The 16,963-nt window shown below is 37.1% G+C and overlaps 1 protein-coding gene across 3 annotated transcripts in view; it reads right to left on the reverse strand.

Annotated features, from left to right (window-relative positions):
* PRKAR2A (protein kinase cAMP-dependent type II regulatory subunit alpha) overlaps positions 1-10,586 on the reverse strand; it is a 133,553-nt gene extending 122,967 nt beyond the window's left edge. Inside the window, exons 1-2 of one of the 3 annotated variants that reach the window (XM_074283222.1) lie at positions 10,551-10,586; positions 9,977-10,267 (exon numbers count right to left, since the gene is read on the reverse strand). In XM_074283222.1, coding sequence (XP_074139323.1) covers positions 9,977-10,178 — 202 coding nt within the window. In that variant the 5' untranslated portion in view covers positions 10,179-10,267; positions 10,551-10,586. Of the gene's footprint in view, positions 1-9,976; positions 10,363-10,543 lie in introns of those variants that run through there. The other 2 variants (XM_074283221.1, XM_074283220.1) reach the window with 2 other exon arrangements.
* Positions 10,587-16,963: the final 6,377 nt, after the last annotated feature.

Here is a 16,963-nt window from a genome sequence, read left to right on the forward strand (position 1 = left end):
AAAATGAATATGAAATAGTGAACAAAAGACAGCATTTGTAATTATGTGCAAATTATGTGGGAAAACAGGCAGTGTGGTGAATAAAGAGCTGGTTTGAAGTCAGGAAGACATGAATTCAAGTCCCATTTCTAACTTATCATATAACTCTGGATAAGTCCCTTAAACTCTCAGTGACCTAGGAAGCTCTTTAAAGACTAAGTTGCAGAGAAGATGCTGATCTGGATGGTTAGAGAGATTTTCTAATAGACAGAAAGACCAAGTCTCAGAAATGATCATTTTATTAAAGAGGATGACAATAATGAGACAACACACCAGAATTTAATGAAATACAGCAAAAGCAGTAATCAGAGAAAAAATTTTATCTCTAAATGTTTATATCAATAAACTCAAAACCATATAAATGATTGGGTATGCAATTAAGAAAACCAGAAAAAGAACAAATTAAAAATCCTCAACTAATGTGGGAGGGAGTAATCAGTACCAACACACTTTTGAGGAGAAACTAGGTGAAGCAAAGAGAAAATAAATGGGAGGGAATAGTTAGCTATAATAATACTTGTAAAAAAAAAGAATTTTGAAGCAAGTTTCTCTGATAAGGCCTATTTTTCAAACACAGAGGAAACAGTGAAATTCATAAAAAATAAGAGCCATGCCCCAATTGATAAATGATCAAAAGATATGATCTGTGCCCAAAGGGTTATATATTCATGTATATCCTTTGCTCTAAGGATACTATTTGGTATGAATAACCAAAGAGATTTTTTTTTTAAATAAAAGAAAATGATCTATCCGTACAAAAAAAAAAGCATTTACACCAATTCTCAGAGCAAAAATATTGGAAACTGAGAGGATACCCATCAATTGGGGAATGGCTCAATAAACTATACTGTGTGTTGATGATGGAATATCATTGTTCTGTGGTAACAAAGAAGTGGAACTTTACTATCATTTGAATGCTCATCAGTTGGGGAATTGCTTAACAAGTCATGGTATAAGACTGTGATGGAGTAATATTTTATTATAAGAAATGAGAATTTCAGAAAAATCTGGGAAGGCTTACATGAACAGAGTGAAATAAGCAGAATCAGGAGAACATTATAAATGTTAACAGTAACAATACTGTACAATAATCAATTGTGAACCATTACATTTTTCTGAGTATTATAAATACACAATTCAACTGCAAAGGACTTATAAAGATGTTATCTACTTTCAGGGAATAAACTAATAAAGAGAAGTATGCACAGTATAGTTTTACATATAAATATAAATACACACACACACACACATACACACACTTATGAGAAAGAAAGAGAGCAGGAAGAGAGAGGTTTTGAAAAGGAAAGGAAGAAAGAAAGGGAGAAGGAGAGAGCCAGGGAGAAAGGAAAAAAGAGGGAGAGGGAGAAGAAAAAGGAGAGGGAGATAAAAAGTAATTCTTTCCTGAATGTTCTTCTCTCTCTACATTCTCTTTGTGATTTCATCTGCTCATATAGGTACAATTCCCATGGCTTCTTTATGCAGGAGATTCAGAAATCTATACATCCAGCCTTCATCTCGAGTTCTGGTTGCATATTTCCAGCTATATATCTCGTAAGCACCTCAAAATCAGTTACATACAAAATAAAATTTTGTCCCTTAAACAGTTAACTCTCTTATCTATTTCCATCAAAGTCACTAATGTTCTTCTAGTTGCCAAGGTTCAGAACCATCCATCCTCAATTCTTCATTCTTACTCAAACCCTATATCCTTTCAGCTACCAAATATCACTGATTCCACCTCCTCAACCTTTTTCTTTACCTCCCCAGTTCAGTATCTCATTACCTCTTACCTGCATCATAGTAACACTTTTACAATCCATCCTCTATATAGCTATGAAGTTGACATCTCTTAAATACAGATTTTACCATGTCATTACCCTTCTCAAGAAGTTTCAATGGATCTCCAATACCTTTAGGATAAAAAGTAGACTTTTCTGGAGTAATACTTAAAGTCTTTTACAATCTGGTTTTAGTCTTTTAAAATCTCTCTTTTTATTAGCCATCAACAAACCAAACATTTCAATATACAGTCTGGCCTTCAGCCATCTCATTAAACTGAAAAGTCTCTCTCCAAAAGTACTAACAATCTCTTAATAATCATTTTCTCAGTACTCATCCTTCTTCACCATTCTGCAAATGACTCTCTGACATAGCTGATCCCCTCTTGACCTTAATACTCTCTTCTAAGTTTTGAGGACACTACTCTCCATGATTCTCTTCTTACTTCTCAAACTACTTCTATGTCTCCTTTTTTTGGATCTTTATTTGTGTCACTCCTGCTAACCACTGGTGTCCCACAGGTCTTTGTCCTGGGCCCTCCCTCTTCTCCCTCTACACAATTTAATTTGTTAATCTCATCAGCTTCTATAGATTCAATTATCATTTCAAAGCAGATGATTCTCAAATCTCCTTATTCAGTCTGAACTTCTCTTTTGACCTCTAGCCTCACATTTCTAACTGCTTATATCTAAAATTGGATATCCTATGGATATCCTAAACTCAACAGGTCTAAAATTAAAATCATTAGCTTTCTCTCCATACTTGTCCCACTCTCAAACTTCCTTGTTACTGTCAAGAGCACCAGAATCATCTCACTCTACCAGGCAGGAACTAAAGTACTTGGAACATAGTAGGTATTAATAATGTACTTTCTGACTGACTACATTTTGCTTCTGGCTATCTTTCCAGATTTGTTACATATTACTTTTCTACTATGCACTTTATTCTCCAAATTGACTTACTTGTTTCTCATATTTGACAAGATATATTTCACCTCTGTGCCTTATTACAGATTTCTTCTCACTTCTATTCTCTTCAAAACCAACTCAAATGCCACCTCCAAGGGTCCTTTTCTTACTCTCCCTGTAGTCAGTGTCCTTTCCTACAAATCACTGTATACAGTTTGTATAAAGTTTGTATTTACTCATCTGTGAACATGCTGTATCCCCTAGTCTAACGTAAGCTACTTGGAAGCAAGAACTGTCCCTCTTTTGTACAAAGATTTTTACAAAATGGTGACAGCAAGAGTGGATGAATCATTCAAAAAGAAAAACCAAATGAATTTGGTAAAGATGAAAATGAGTTTGAGAAAACTCCCAGCCTTTTCAATAGATGAATGGGAGAGTAGTGGGTGCTGACAAACGATATATATCACTGACCTTCCTTCAAATTTTGTGAAACATTCAATGTGCAACTTTCTAATGGGAGATTCTGCATATATCTCAGTCCTTACCAGATTAAGCTCTATGAGGTTAATGGGATGCTATCAAACTCAGTGCTTAGCATAAATTGTCTTTTTAAAACATTCATTTTTAAATTCTGAATTCCAAATTCTCTCACTCCCTCCGGTACCTCCCTCACCCATTCAAAAGGAAAGCAATATAATTACACATGTGAAGTCATGCAAAATATTTTTTTTCACATTAGCCACAGTGCAATGTTTATACAAAATTACTATAACTAGGATAAGAAAGGAAGCTGTCAATTGGGAAAATATCCCTTTTAGGAGTCTAATATTGAAGATATAGATGGAACAGGAATACACAGAGACCAAGACTTGTTTCTTTATTGAATAATGGACAAAGGTTATGAATCACTTTTTCTGAAAGTAGAAAACTAGAAATAAAATTGATTCCCATCAACTGGAGAATAGTTAAACAAACGATAGCACATGAATGCAATATATTGGAAGAAATGTTGAATATGAAAAATTAAGAAGCATAACAAGATAAACTGCTAAAAAGTAAACAGATTCAGGAAAAAAAACCCAACAATAATAGGGAAAAAATTTAAGTCATCACTGGAATACAGTGTGTTTATAATGACCAAGTTTAGCCTTAGTGAAGAGAAAATAAAATGAAATTTACTATTCTATCTATTTTGCAGTGGAAGCTGAATGGTTCTGTGGATAGCGGGTTGGACATGAAGTTAGAAAGCCTGAGTTCAAATTCATCCTCTGATACTAGCTGTGTGACCTTGGATAAGTCACTTAATCAGTTTGCTTTAATCCACTAGAGAAGAAAATGACAAACCACTCCAATATCTTTGCCAAGAAAACCCCACACAGGTTCCAAAATTTGGAAAGGTTGCACAATAACAATCTTCTTTGCAGAGATGGGGGACTACATATTATATGACATGTAATTGTGGGACTTCAATGATAATGCTTGTTAATTTCGCTGGAGTGTTTGTTTCTCCTTCCTCTTCTCCCCCTTTTTTTATTCTTTGTTAAAACATAAATTTCTGAGTAAGTTATCTATGGAGGACAGGATAAGTTCACAAGATGAATAGAAAATTAATTTTAAAAGAGAATGCATGAGACAATAATAATAATAATGACTTGTCATTAGGTTTATCTTATAACCATTATAACTTTGTTTTCCATTTAGAATGCCAGCAAGGGTAAAAAAATTCTACCATTAAATCAATTAACATCTTAATCATTGCCTTAAAAAAAAAAAAAAAAAAGCACCTTAATTCAAGGTTATACAGACTAATAATAGTATTTTGATACTTTCAAAAATATGCAATTTTACCAGTATGAATACTTCCAGGGCAAATAATCTCTACACATTTCTTTCCAAATTTGGCTAGATCTATATCCTAGTTGCAAACACAAAGTTCAACACAGTCAAAATTTTTCCATTTTGCCAAGATTTGAAAGGAGTTACACTCCACTGATAAAAGCTCTCAGGAGCACATGGTTATCTATACCATGAAAAGGAAGTTTTAAAAGATAGCAGTCTAATATAGGGGTCAAAAAGACTACAGCTGGTGAGTCAAATCTAGCTTGTTTTTGTGTGGCCCACAAAGAAAGAATGTTTTTTACATACAAAAATAGACAGCTGGCCATATTTGGCCCTTGGGCTTTAGTGTGCCAACCCCTGGCCTAGTGAATAAAGAGTTGACCTTGGAATCAGGAATATCTAGTTCACATTCCACCTCTTACAAAAAGTGGCCATCTGATCCCTAGGCAAGCAACTTAATCTCTCCCAGTATCAGGAAATTAAGATATTAAGTTATAAGATAGTTGCTCATCATTAATAGCAGAGGGAGTTTCCTCACTGCAAATTCTATAAACCAGTCAAATCACAGGTCCAGATTAAAAAGCAACTAGCTAGACAGCAGAGGGGGAAAATCTGAACCTGGAGTCAAGAAGATGTAAGTTCAAATCATATCTCAGACTTTAGTTGTTTCATATAAGCAAGTCACTTACCATCTCTCAACCTCAGTTTCTTCAACTGCAAAATGAGAACAACATCTAATTCACAGAGTGACTGTAACTACATTGCAGTGAACATGGCCTATACAACAGGTTTCATACAAGTTAGAGCTAAAAGGAAACTTAGAGATAATATAGTTCATTATCCTCACGTTATTGATGTAGAAAGAAACTTGTTCAAGAACATACAGTAAGTGGCAGACATTTATTTCCAAGTCTGGTTGTCTTTTTAGTACGGCATATGTATATGGTGCTATAAAATAACAAATTTTACCCTGAATGCTAATAACATCCAACTCTTTATTAATCTCTCAATAATTAATCTCCAGAAAGAAAATTAACAACTTTTGTGGCATAAAGGATGCTAAAATTGATTTATTGTAGTGAATGTTTCCTTTTATATACTCATATATTTATTCAATTAGAAGCACAAAATTTCCTGCCCAAAGAGTATGTGTCATATACATATATTTATTTCCAAATAACAATAAATGAACATATTTCACAAATACTTTCTGCCTTCTAATCTAAGAGTTTTACATTTCAATTTTTACTTTTTTGTTCTAGACCTATGGATCTAACAAATTCCATTATCATCTAGGAGTTAAACTACTTTTCAACCTTAAAAAAAAAAAAAGTAAAATATGTAATCAGTTTATCATGCTCTATCAAGCACTAAGGATATTTAAGTTAAATTCTCTTTCATTTATTTTCAGAGCATATAAATAAGCTTAAACAAAGGCAAAAAACATAGAAATTTTCTGAGATGAAGATATTTTGTATTCAAAGCATGATTCCTAAATTAACTTGCCACCTGTCTATACTTTTCATATAGTTAATAAAGAAATTAGATGATCATGCCAGATATATTAAATTATTAAAATATAATCTTTAAAATAATCTCTTCTAACTCCCACAACAGAATTCCTTCTATTTTAACTCTCATGCCCTTATGACAATATTCTACATGAATGGGATTTTTAAAAAGATTTTAAAGCTGATCAAAGAAGTTAACTACAAGGACACAAAAGTTAGCACACCATTTTACAAATCTTAAGATGTATTTAAAGTGATTTGTTTTGACTAACATGAAAATATGTTTTAAATGATTGTACATGTATAAACTATATCAAATTGCTTGCTGTCTTGGAGAGGAGGGGAGGAAAGAGAGAGGGAAAAAATTTGGAAAATCAAAATGAATGTTGAAAAACTATCTTTACATGTAATTGGAAAAATATTGTTCAGCAAAAAATAAAATAAAATAAAATGATTTGTTTAAAAAGCTACTAGATATTGGGTTTGCCCACGTTATTTCATTTAATCCTCAGGATAATACAATGAGGTAAGTGTCATTATTATCTCCATTTTACAGAAGTGAGCACATTGAAAGTGAGAAAAGTTAAGTGACTTGTCAAGTCACACAGAATTCCTAATCCCAATGTTTAGGACACTAAAATCACTAGTCTAAAAAGCCAACTAAATAAGTCAATTAGTAAAGTTTAAAAAATGTTTCTTTGTTACTTATATTTTCCTATTTTATTAATAAGATTTGCCAAATGCTCAACAATATATTACTTCATGCAAAACCTTGCTATATAAAGCATTAAAATTTCTGGTACTAAGTAATACAGCCTCATTCTGATGTTGACAAATAAAACACTGAGCTTTTCCTAAATAAAACATTTTAAATAAATTAAAGAACAATGTTCAGTGGTTTTATAATTAGGAAACTTAGTTGTTGTTTTTTTTTTAATTAAGATAAACTCTGGGAAAATTAAGTTGTTGGGGTTTGTATTAGGTTTTTTAAAAAGTTACAGTATTCAGAGTCACAGACAAGCAGGAATGCTCTGAAATTTAACATTAAATTTATCATATACTACAAGCTGTACATAGTAGAGATTTATTTCATTTGCAAATCTCTTTTTCTGTTCTTTATATCTGAAAACATTCATGTTTGTTTGTAAAGTTCAAAATAACATGAGAATTTTTTTAAATTTAAAAAAGAAAAATAAATGTGTACCTACCAAACAGAAAACTGAACAAATTGTATTTTATGAATGTAATAGAATATTACTGTACTGTAAGTGAATATGAAGAATTTGATCTTTCTCTAAACTACCAAATCTTTATTTTCTTTCAAGCAGAAAAATATGACCACAGTAATATAAATCAAAACAAATCCATGACTAGTAGAGAACCCTGAGAAGAGATGAAGTATCCCTCTTCCTTTCAGTAGAGGTAGGGAACAAAAAGTGTGAAATATTACATATGCTATCCAGATTAGATCACTGGTTTGACTGAGTTTGCTTAACAGGGTTTGGGGAATTCTGTTTATTTTGTTTTGGTTTTGTTACAAGAAAAGGCTTATTTGGTGGGGGGAATAGGGGACTATGTGGAAATGACTTGTGTATAAATACAAGAGCTATCAATAAAACACTTAAAATGATAGCAACAAAAGTTTTAACAATCCTCAAGTAAAGCACTGCTTTGAGTCTCAAAAAGAGCTTTCCCATTTTACAGATAAGGGAACTTGAAATAAGAACAGGTTTGACAACTTGTCCAAGGCCACAAACCAAGCAAATGGCACAGCCAGAATAGAAACAAGCCAATTTCTGATTCCAGTGATTTTCTGAAACACCTTGTAAAAAAACTGTTAAGTTAAAGTTCTTCTAAAGCATATTTTTTTTTGCATGAATGTAAACTTTTGTCTCTACCAATCTGACTCTCTACCAGTTATCATTAACAAGTATCTAGTTGGCAGCATGAGCACAGCACCTCCATAGACATTTTTGTTTTCCTTCTGAGGCTGGGGTTAAGTGACTTGCCCAGGGTCACACAGCTAGGAAGTGTTAAGTGTCTGAGATCTGATTTGAACACAGGTCCTCCTGAATTCAAGGCTGGTGCTCTATCCACTGCGCCACCCAGCTGCCCCCATAGGCATTTTTCTTAAAAATTTAACAATTTATAGTTTCATAGGATTTAAAATAATATAGGACCTTAGACAGAAAGATCTGGACTAGTAGTCAATTTACACATGAAAAACAGGCCAGGAGGGAAGTAACTTGACCAATAACTTTTAAGTAGTCCCAAATTCTCTAATTCTAAATGTAGTGCTCTTTCCATTACTATAGAAATGCCTAAAAATATTAATTACACTGTGATTGATAATTATATCCTTGAAAACACATGTTTTCCTGACAGTTGCTCTCAGGGTAAGCCATACCTTCTCCATAAAATATTCTGAAGCCATCTGGGAAACAATGTCTTTTGGACAATTTTACTAATAGGATGCATCTTAAATGACAATGTTGCTTTTCTCCTTTCTTCAACCATAGACACTAAACAAGTATGTTAAATATTAACCAAATTTTACTAAAAGAAATTTCTAGATATAAATTCATGTGTGGTTATTAATGAAAAAAAAAAAGAAAAACTGATCAGAGTAACCAGATTTTTCAAACTGCAACAAATTAAGTCAATTCTGGGATAGAAATGTAAACAAAAGAATGCACAAGCATTTCCTGTTTCAGTGGCTAATTATCTCAAAAGAAAACCAAAGGAGAGAGTGAAATTTTAGAATTTTAATTCACGCATTTAGACAATGTTTTGGTCCTAATTGGCTTTTTTTCGGAGGGATTGGGGGGAGAAGCATCGAGATACAAGGCCCTGGAGAGGAAGAAAATAAATGTTTTGGGTTTTTAAAGCCAAGTATGTTTAATATCTAGCTCTCTATATTTACTACATCAATGTGTGGCTTTGAAAGACTGTTCAAATCATGACAATTTCTTGCAGTTTCATTAATACCGAAGCTGAATACATGCAAAAATCAAGTGACCAATTCCACAACTCTTCTAAAAGCTTTCTTAAAATAAACAAATACACTAAGCAAAATAATAATTTTTTAAAAATTAAACTGCAATTAAGATGTGTAACTAAGGACAATTTTAAGTTGTCCTTAAATATTAGAGAAGGGTTACTAAATATTACTGATGTTAATTTCAAAATGGTGAGCTGCTAAGACCTACACTGCCAGACGTTCCATCAGGTCTTTAAAATGGTCCTTTTGATGGCAATTTTTTTTTTTTTTGCTGGTGATTACATATGCTTTCTCTTTCGCTGTATGCCCAGTGAAGGCCTGGTTTAAGGAGGTGGGCATTAATCTAGCCCTCTAGCTACCTATCACCATTTGCTCATCCTGAAGACAAACCCCCATCCCTGCAGCCCCCAAGCCTCGGAGGACAAAAGGTAACATCTTCTAATAAGGCGGTCTGCTTTTTTGGAGTTCCCCATTTTAACTACCACACAAGGCACATTCATCTCCAACTAGCGGGTCCTCCAGTGTGAGAGAGACGGAGGCCACAGCTGTCAGACACGTCCAGGTCACCGTGGGGTCTGGCTGCAAGCTTCCCCTCCCTGAGGGGTGCCAAGGGACACCCGGCTCTCCGGGCTCCGAGGGGGCACAAGCCGTTGCCAGAACGTTGTTCCCAGGAGGAACTCAGAAACGTCTGGGGGAGGGGGGTGCTAAATGGGACCGAGAAAGAGGAGAGAGCGACCCCCGCAATGCCCAGGGCAGCGGAGAGAGGGGTGGGAGTCCCGAGACCTGAAGGAAACCGGCACCGAGTGAGCAGGTTAGCCAGCGCGAATCCGGCCAGGGGAGCATAAGGGGAAGGGCCGGCGCCCCAGGGGGTCCGAGGAGGTCAGTGCCCCGGAGCTTACGTTCAAAATCTTCGTCCTCCTCGTCCTCGTTGTCCTTCTCCTCGCTCCTCCCGCCGTCTATGCCGAGGTTACGGCTGTTCTTGAGGCGGCTGAAATAGTCCACGGCAAAGTCCACCAGGTCATCGGGGCGGTTCCTCAGCACCTCCACTGTGTAGCCCTGCAGGAGCTCCGTAAGCCCGGGCGGGATCTCGATGTGGCTCATGGCGGGCGCGGGAGTGGGGGCCGCTGGCCTGCCTGCCTCCCTCACACGCGGCCGAGACCGGAGTCGGGGCCGGGCCGCAGGGGCGGCGGCTCCGCACGCTCGGGCGGGCCGGGGCCGGGGCCGAGGCCGAGGCGCTCACACGCCGCTCCTCCCGGCGCGCAGGGGGCGGTTCCTCACCCGCAGCACGGGCCCAGGCGCCGGCCAGCGGCTCGTCCTCGCACGCGGGCCGGGGCCTCGCTCGGACCGCCGCTTTCGCTCTCCTCGAGGACGCAGCGTGCGCCCGTCGGCCCGTGCCCGTCAGCCGCCGCGGCTTCCTCCTAGTCCTGGACTTCCTCCCCGCGGAGCCGCCGCCCCCTTCTCCTCACCGCGGGCTCAGGCTGTGGGTGCTTCAGCCGCCGCTGTCACACTGGAAGCCCCACAGGAGGGAGGGAAGGACTAGTGCGGCGGGAGGGAGCCGCGCATGCGTACAGTCTCTCTTGCCTCGGGGCGGCCTGCTAGCGCCTCCGCAGCCTCCCTCCCCCGCTCTGAGCAGGCTCCCCCAGACCCGGTGCTCTTGAAGCCGGGCCCCCAGACCCGGATCTCTAGAGAGCTTAGAGCAGAGGAAGAGGCTGTGGAGGTCATCTAGTATAACTCCCTCATATTACGGGCCTAGAGTAATTAATCATAGTTTTATTCTTACATGGCAATAGTAGAGTAATTGACATATATCCAAGATTTGCAAAGCCCTTTACGTGCATACCTACATTCATTAATCTCATTTGAGCCTCACCACCGCTTAGAGAAGAAAGTACTGTAATTGCACGTATTTTTAACGAGGAGGACACTAAAGCTTCATTTAACTGTAGGAGCTCATAGTAGCAAAGTGTCTGACACCCGGGTCTTCCAGATTCAAGCCTCGCTGTGGAAACAGCTCTTGAGCTGCCAAAAAAGAGGATCTTACTCCGTCCCAAGAAAAGAGGGGTCCTTGAACAAATCGGGATAAATCCAAGTTTGCAGAATTGTGGGACACACTTAAGGCCCAAAAGGCAAATGAACTACCCAAAGGGAAACAAGTTGCAAGTACGGGGAAAAGCAGGTGTGATGGGCAGTGCAGATCTGTAGTGTGGAGGTTTGGTTTCAAAGTCCAGCTCAGTTACCTACTATCTCTCACTACCACCCGAGGCAAGGCACTTCCTCTCCCGGGCTTCAGTTTCCTCATTGTGGGAACTATCAGGCAGAGGCATAGGGACTGGATACACTTTGGTACTTCCTGATTTTCGGGCTTGTAGGTTGCACCCTGCACCCAAGGAGATTATGGGAATAGCTGGTAATCCCCACAAGGGTAGATACTGTTTCTCTTTTTAGTCACTTTATAAGCTAACCAAGGCTCAGGATGTGGAACACTTTTATTCAAAAATTAAAGGACACTTAAAAGTTCTTGCACTGAAGCCCATGGAGAGCATCTGGATGCTCCCCATTTCCCTGCGATAAGATATCCTACATTCAGAGACCTATAGAGTTATATTTCCCTAGTTGAGACTTCAATAGGGAAACTCTGGGTTCACTTCAAGCCCGACAGGGTCTCTTTGTTTACAGACAATTGTTCTCCAGACAAATTACGCTCTCCTCCATTCCATCAGATGTCCAGCCTTCCTATTTTTCTCGTTCTTAGCCAATAGCTTCTATAGCCAATGTTGGTCTTTTTTTTTTTTTTTTTTAATGCATTAGTCAGCTTTGCTTCAATGATCCCTCACATAGCTGTTCTGTACCATGATGGTATTTGTTTATCTCCATGATCTTCTTCAGAAGACCATGTCAAAAGCAGCTGGCTCATGAAGGGATTTCCTTGGCCCCTCAGCTAACAGTGTTTTGTATTCTACAGACCCAGTTCCTTCCAATTTTGAAATCTGTTTCTAAATATCCAGGTCCTATTTACCCATTCTTTGCACAGTCTGAATTGCTCAAAGAAATGACTTTTCTACTCTAGGTCATCTCATGTTGAGATGCCCCCAGTTTGCTCTATCCCTTTACCAGGACCATGATGCCTTTTGTTCACTTCAGCATCTATCTCTGAATCTTGGATTTCAGAGAATTATTCCCATTCTCCAATCAGTTTTCTGGCCATTCTTCCTCTGAGATTACTGGTTTGGAATATAGAAATTATCATTCTCTGAAAGATTTTCAAATAGGCAAAAACAATAGCTCTCACTGATTATTTCCAGGGGAAGTACATGTTATTGAAAGTAAAATGTTTGTATCCTTATTTTACTTATAAAATAAGGGGTATAAACTAGAAGATTTTTAAAAATGTTTTTAGCTTTATTTTCTGCCCAAATTAAACATGTAGTTTTGGCCATTGTTGGTCATTTGAACAGTAAAACCAGCCAGTCCTTGGGACCCAGGCTTCCTGACTCTAAATTCAGGGCTCTTTCCAGTAATATTGAGCTTCACCAAAGGCCATTGCCATTCCCTCTCCTTCTAATTGTTCCAGTAAACCTGCAAACTTGGACTTACCCCAAACTGTTCAAAGACCCTACTTCTCCTAGGAAAGAGTAAGATCCTCTTTTTGGCCAAAATAAAGGTTGTAAACAGAAAACACAAGTGCTAATTATAGGTCCCATTTTTCCAAAGTACTCTTCTCATTTTACAGAAAAGTAGACTGAGTTCATAAAGAAAAGATTTGCCCAATCCTAAAATCGTCTGTCTCTAAATCAACAATTTTTTCCATTGACAAACAGCTGCTTCACACTATATTATACAAACCAGGGAGATTAAAAAAAAAACCCAAAAAGCAATTAATTGAACGATCTCTCCTTTTCATATAAGCCAAGACCATTATGGAATCCTTCACAATCTGGCTCCAATATATCTATAGGGTCTTATCCCAAATAATTTCCCTCCAAATCCTGTAGGTTCAAGCTAAACTAGATTATTCCTGGTTCCCTTCTTCTTTTATTAAAAATTTACCCAGGGTTTCATGCTGAATTCTCCAGTCTCCCTACCTTTGCTTATGTAAGGGATGGGAAACAATTGCTTCCCCCTCCATGATATAATTACATAAAGTAGAGGGGTAGATAATAGAGTTAACTAGGTATTCCTGTGTTTTTGAAATGTAAAGAAGCTGACATTTATGAAGTGTGAGCACCTTTCTGTGATGGAATTAGAGGGACAACTTGAGATTTGCTAACTAAAAATTGGCCATGTCCAGGAGGACTTTAAATAGTTGAATTAGAAAGACAGGGTGATAATCATCAGTCAGGCAATAAGAATTTTATTAAGTATCTTATGAAGCAAAAAAAAAAAAAAAATGCACAAACTTGCTATAAATGTAAGACAAATAATTAACAGGAAAGACACTAAAAGGAAGAGAAGTTGATAAAGGCTTCCTGTAAAAGATGAAATTTTAGTCCATACTTAAAAAGCCAGAGAGAAGGCAGTAAATAATGTGTATAAGTTAATGATAAAATAGTTCAGAGCAGGTGCTGTTTTAAAGGTCTCCCGTGCCTGAAACAGATTCTTTCTTTATTCTTGACTTCCCATAAATGTTCTGGTTCTTTTTTACTACTTTATAGGTAGGAGGGCAGCAATTTAGTCATGTACCTTTTATCCTTTATCTGTGTCTATTCAATGATTCTGACTCATTTTCTGGTCATATTTTTTTGTTTCTTTTTACAATTTCTTAATTTTGTTTTTACATCCCCTTAATTTCCTAATGTATTTCTTCTTTTCTTCCTTACTCTGAGCTGTGCCTTATAACTAAAGGTTAAAAAAGAAAGAGGGGAAGAAAGTTTTACAAAATTAACCAGTACATAAACTAGATCTGACAGCATATAGGTTCCATACCCAGAGTTATACCCCATCTGCAAATAAAGTATTATCATATCTCTTCTCCAAGAACATGCATACATTTTTGGGATTTAGTGTCATTCTTTCCATATATATTGAGCATACTATTTTCCTGCGCTGCTGCTCTCTTCATTTTGTATCAGTTCAAATAAATCTTCTATTCTTTTCTACATTTTTCATATCCATCCTTTATTATGACACAATATATTCATGTGACAGTTTAACTATTCCCCAATTATGGAATTTTCTTTGTTTCTACTTCTTTGTCAAAAGAAAAAGTGCTGCTGTAAATATTTTGTTGTCTATATGCTTTTACTTCTACTTTTGATCTTCTTGTTATATATGCTTAGCAGTGAGATCTCTGAATCAGAGTCAAATGAGCATTTTAGTCCTTCTCCTAACATCATTCCAGTTTTTTCTCCAGAATACATAATTCAATTCACTAATCATAAAACTTCTTGACATCTTTTACACCCCTACTCTTAACATGAGTCAATATTGGCAATAAGGTATAGGCAACCAATTTATGAATACACTATGAATCTTTCCATAATCTTCAGGTCAACTGAGGGCCACTTTTTCTTCTGATTTAGCATACCATGATTTCTGGCCATATGGTATCATCAAGAGAATACAGGAGTTAAAAGGGGGGGGGGGAGAATTTTGCAAAAAGTGCAGCTTGGAATCAGAAAGAGCTGCACAGTTTGTCTAGGATAATAAAGCCTGCTCTTTTCTTCCTCAATCCTGGACCTAACTCATCAATCTGCAGTGTCTGTCCAAAACCCATGTCGTGATAATTCAACCATGGGGCAGCCTATCCAACCTCATATTCTGAAATCCAAGCAACACATGTGCTTCATCTCCTTTGTTTATTCAGTGTGGATTTCAAGGCTAATTTCTTGAGTGACCATATTTATCTCACTGAGGCCCTTTAAGTGTTCCAGGGCTCAATGCCATCCACACAATATTTCAAGGACCTGTAATTTCATTGCTTTGGGTACTCCCTTCAAAACTATAAATCACAACTCCTTTGTAACTTAGTAAATGGTCTTTAAGACTTGCTATGGCTTAAGAATTTATTGCCCTGACATCAGTGAGCTTCTCCAAACATAGCAAGGTTCATCACCAGACAATTGATGTATAGCCTCTGGTTAGACCCACATATTTTTTCCAGCTTTGTGGCATTTGATAGAACTTAAGCTTTGCTGATATGTCTTTCAAGAACTCGGGGTCAAGGAGAGGCATCAACTGATGACGTTAAAGGAAGAATCCAGCATAATGCCATCTGCAGATACAAACAATCGTCTGGAAGGTTTCTCCTATTTGAATTCTGCATAGAATACCTTCCAGATGATACTGTTTAATGAGTTTCTCTCTACCTTGATGTAAACCTCCTTTGATAATGTTAATTCAACATTTTCCTTTGGGAAACATCTGTCATGGTACCTTGTATTTTTTCAAGATGTGCATGGGAGATACACTATTAAAATAAAGTCTTTTAAGAATATCTTTTTCTCAAGGAAGCTAAATACTTTTTGACAATTGATACAGCACAAGAGAAAAATGTTTTGAATTGGGAGCCAAGAACCCTGGGATATAGTGAGGCTCAACTGCTAATTTATGACCTTAGACAAGTTACTCTTTTGTATACATTTTGAGTTCGTTCATCTTTAAAATTTTAGAGAAGACTAAATGATCTCTAAGATCCCTTACAATCCTATGATTTCTGGGATCTTAATTTCTCTACACCTCTAAGTGAACTGTGAGATGATGATATGGCCTATTGTAGATTGCCACAGTATTAGTAAAACAAAATGTATTCAAAGCTAAAATAGAAGAGATTTTAAAAATTATCTACATTCACTGGAGTTAGCACAGGAAACCTTCCCTGTCATTCACAATCACCAAATAGTGGATATATTTTTTCTCTTTATGCCCAGAATAGGAACCACTCCATAGTAGAGCATAATCCTGGTTTGAAAATTTGGCAGGCAGTTGTGAGGAAGGTCCCTTTGCCTAGCAATTTTATAGAATTAAAAACCATAATAAAAACCTCTTTGTGACCAAGGTGACTAGAAGTTCTCTTAATGGAGCTCTGATTGTCTTGAACCAATGAGTTTTGAGCCCAGGTTTATTTAGGACACTATGGAAAAAGAAAAAACAACTCACCTGGGACTGTTTCCAAGAGTCTTACCCAGAAGAACTTCAAATATATCCTTTCCAAGCCCTAGCCTGACAGAACAGAATTTGCTTGTGGGGTACAAGCATATTTTATTCCAAACAACAGATGTTTTCCCCAAAAAGCTATATATCAAATCATATTCTAAGTATACATTTAAATCATTTTTCCTCCATCTAAACATTCCCAGTTCTTTCAGCTGATATTCCTATCAAATAATCTGTCCTTCCAGGATGCAAGTTGCTCTCCTCTAGACTCTTTCCCGAATAGCAGACACTGAACTTCATGGGTTCAGTTATGAATTCTTAATCCACTAAAAGGAGGATGAGCCCTTTTAGATTGGGAATTTGACTTGTTTCTATCAATCAGGAGATCTGAAGTTCTCTTGCCTCCTGCATCTGCCACTAGCTTGCTTAGACCAATCCCCCTATGTGGCCTGTGGCATGAGAGTAAAAGTCATCAGTAAAAAATATTTTTTAAAAAATTTGAGACATAGAAGCAAATGTGATCTTATTGCTATTATTTTATTAGTTTGTGTATTTTCCTTTACCAAACTGTACATTGGATTGATGTGTAACACGTTTTCATTATTTTGTATATTTAGTTTTGCCTATTTCCAATCATAACAATCATTACAAACAAAAAAATAGCTGATGGTGCATCATACTTGATATGTAAATATGGCTACTGAATCCCTAGGATACCACCCCTTTTCTCCATAGAGTGGAGCTTCACTGAATAGGGCCAAACAAGAACATTTCTTCCCAGTTCAATTTTAGGC

The sequence above is a fragment of the Sminthopsis crassicaudata genome, chromosome 1 (genome assembly GCF_048593235.1).
Source record: "Sminthopsis crassicaudata isolate SCR6 chromosome 1, ASM4859323v1, whole genome shotgun sequence".
NCBI lineage: Eukaryota > Metazoa > Chordata > Mammalia > Dasyuromorphia > Dasyuridae > Sminthopsis > Sminthopsis crassicaudata.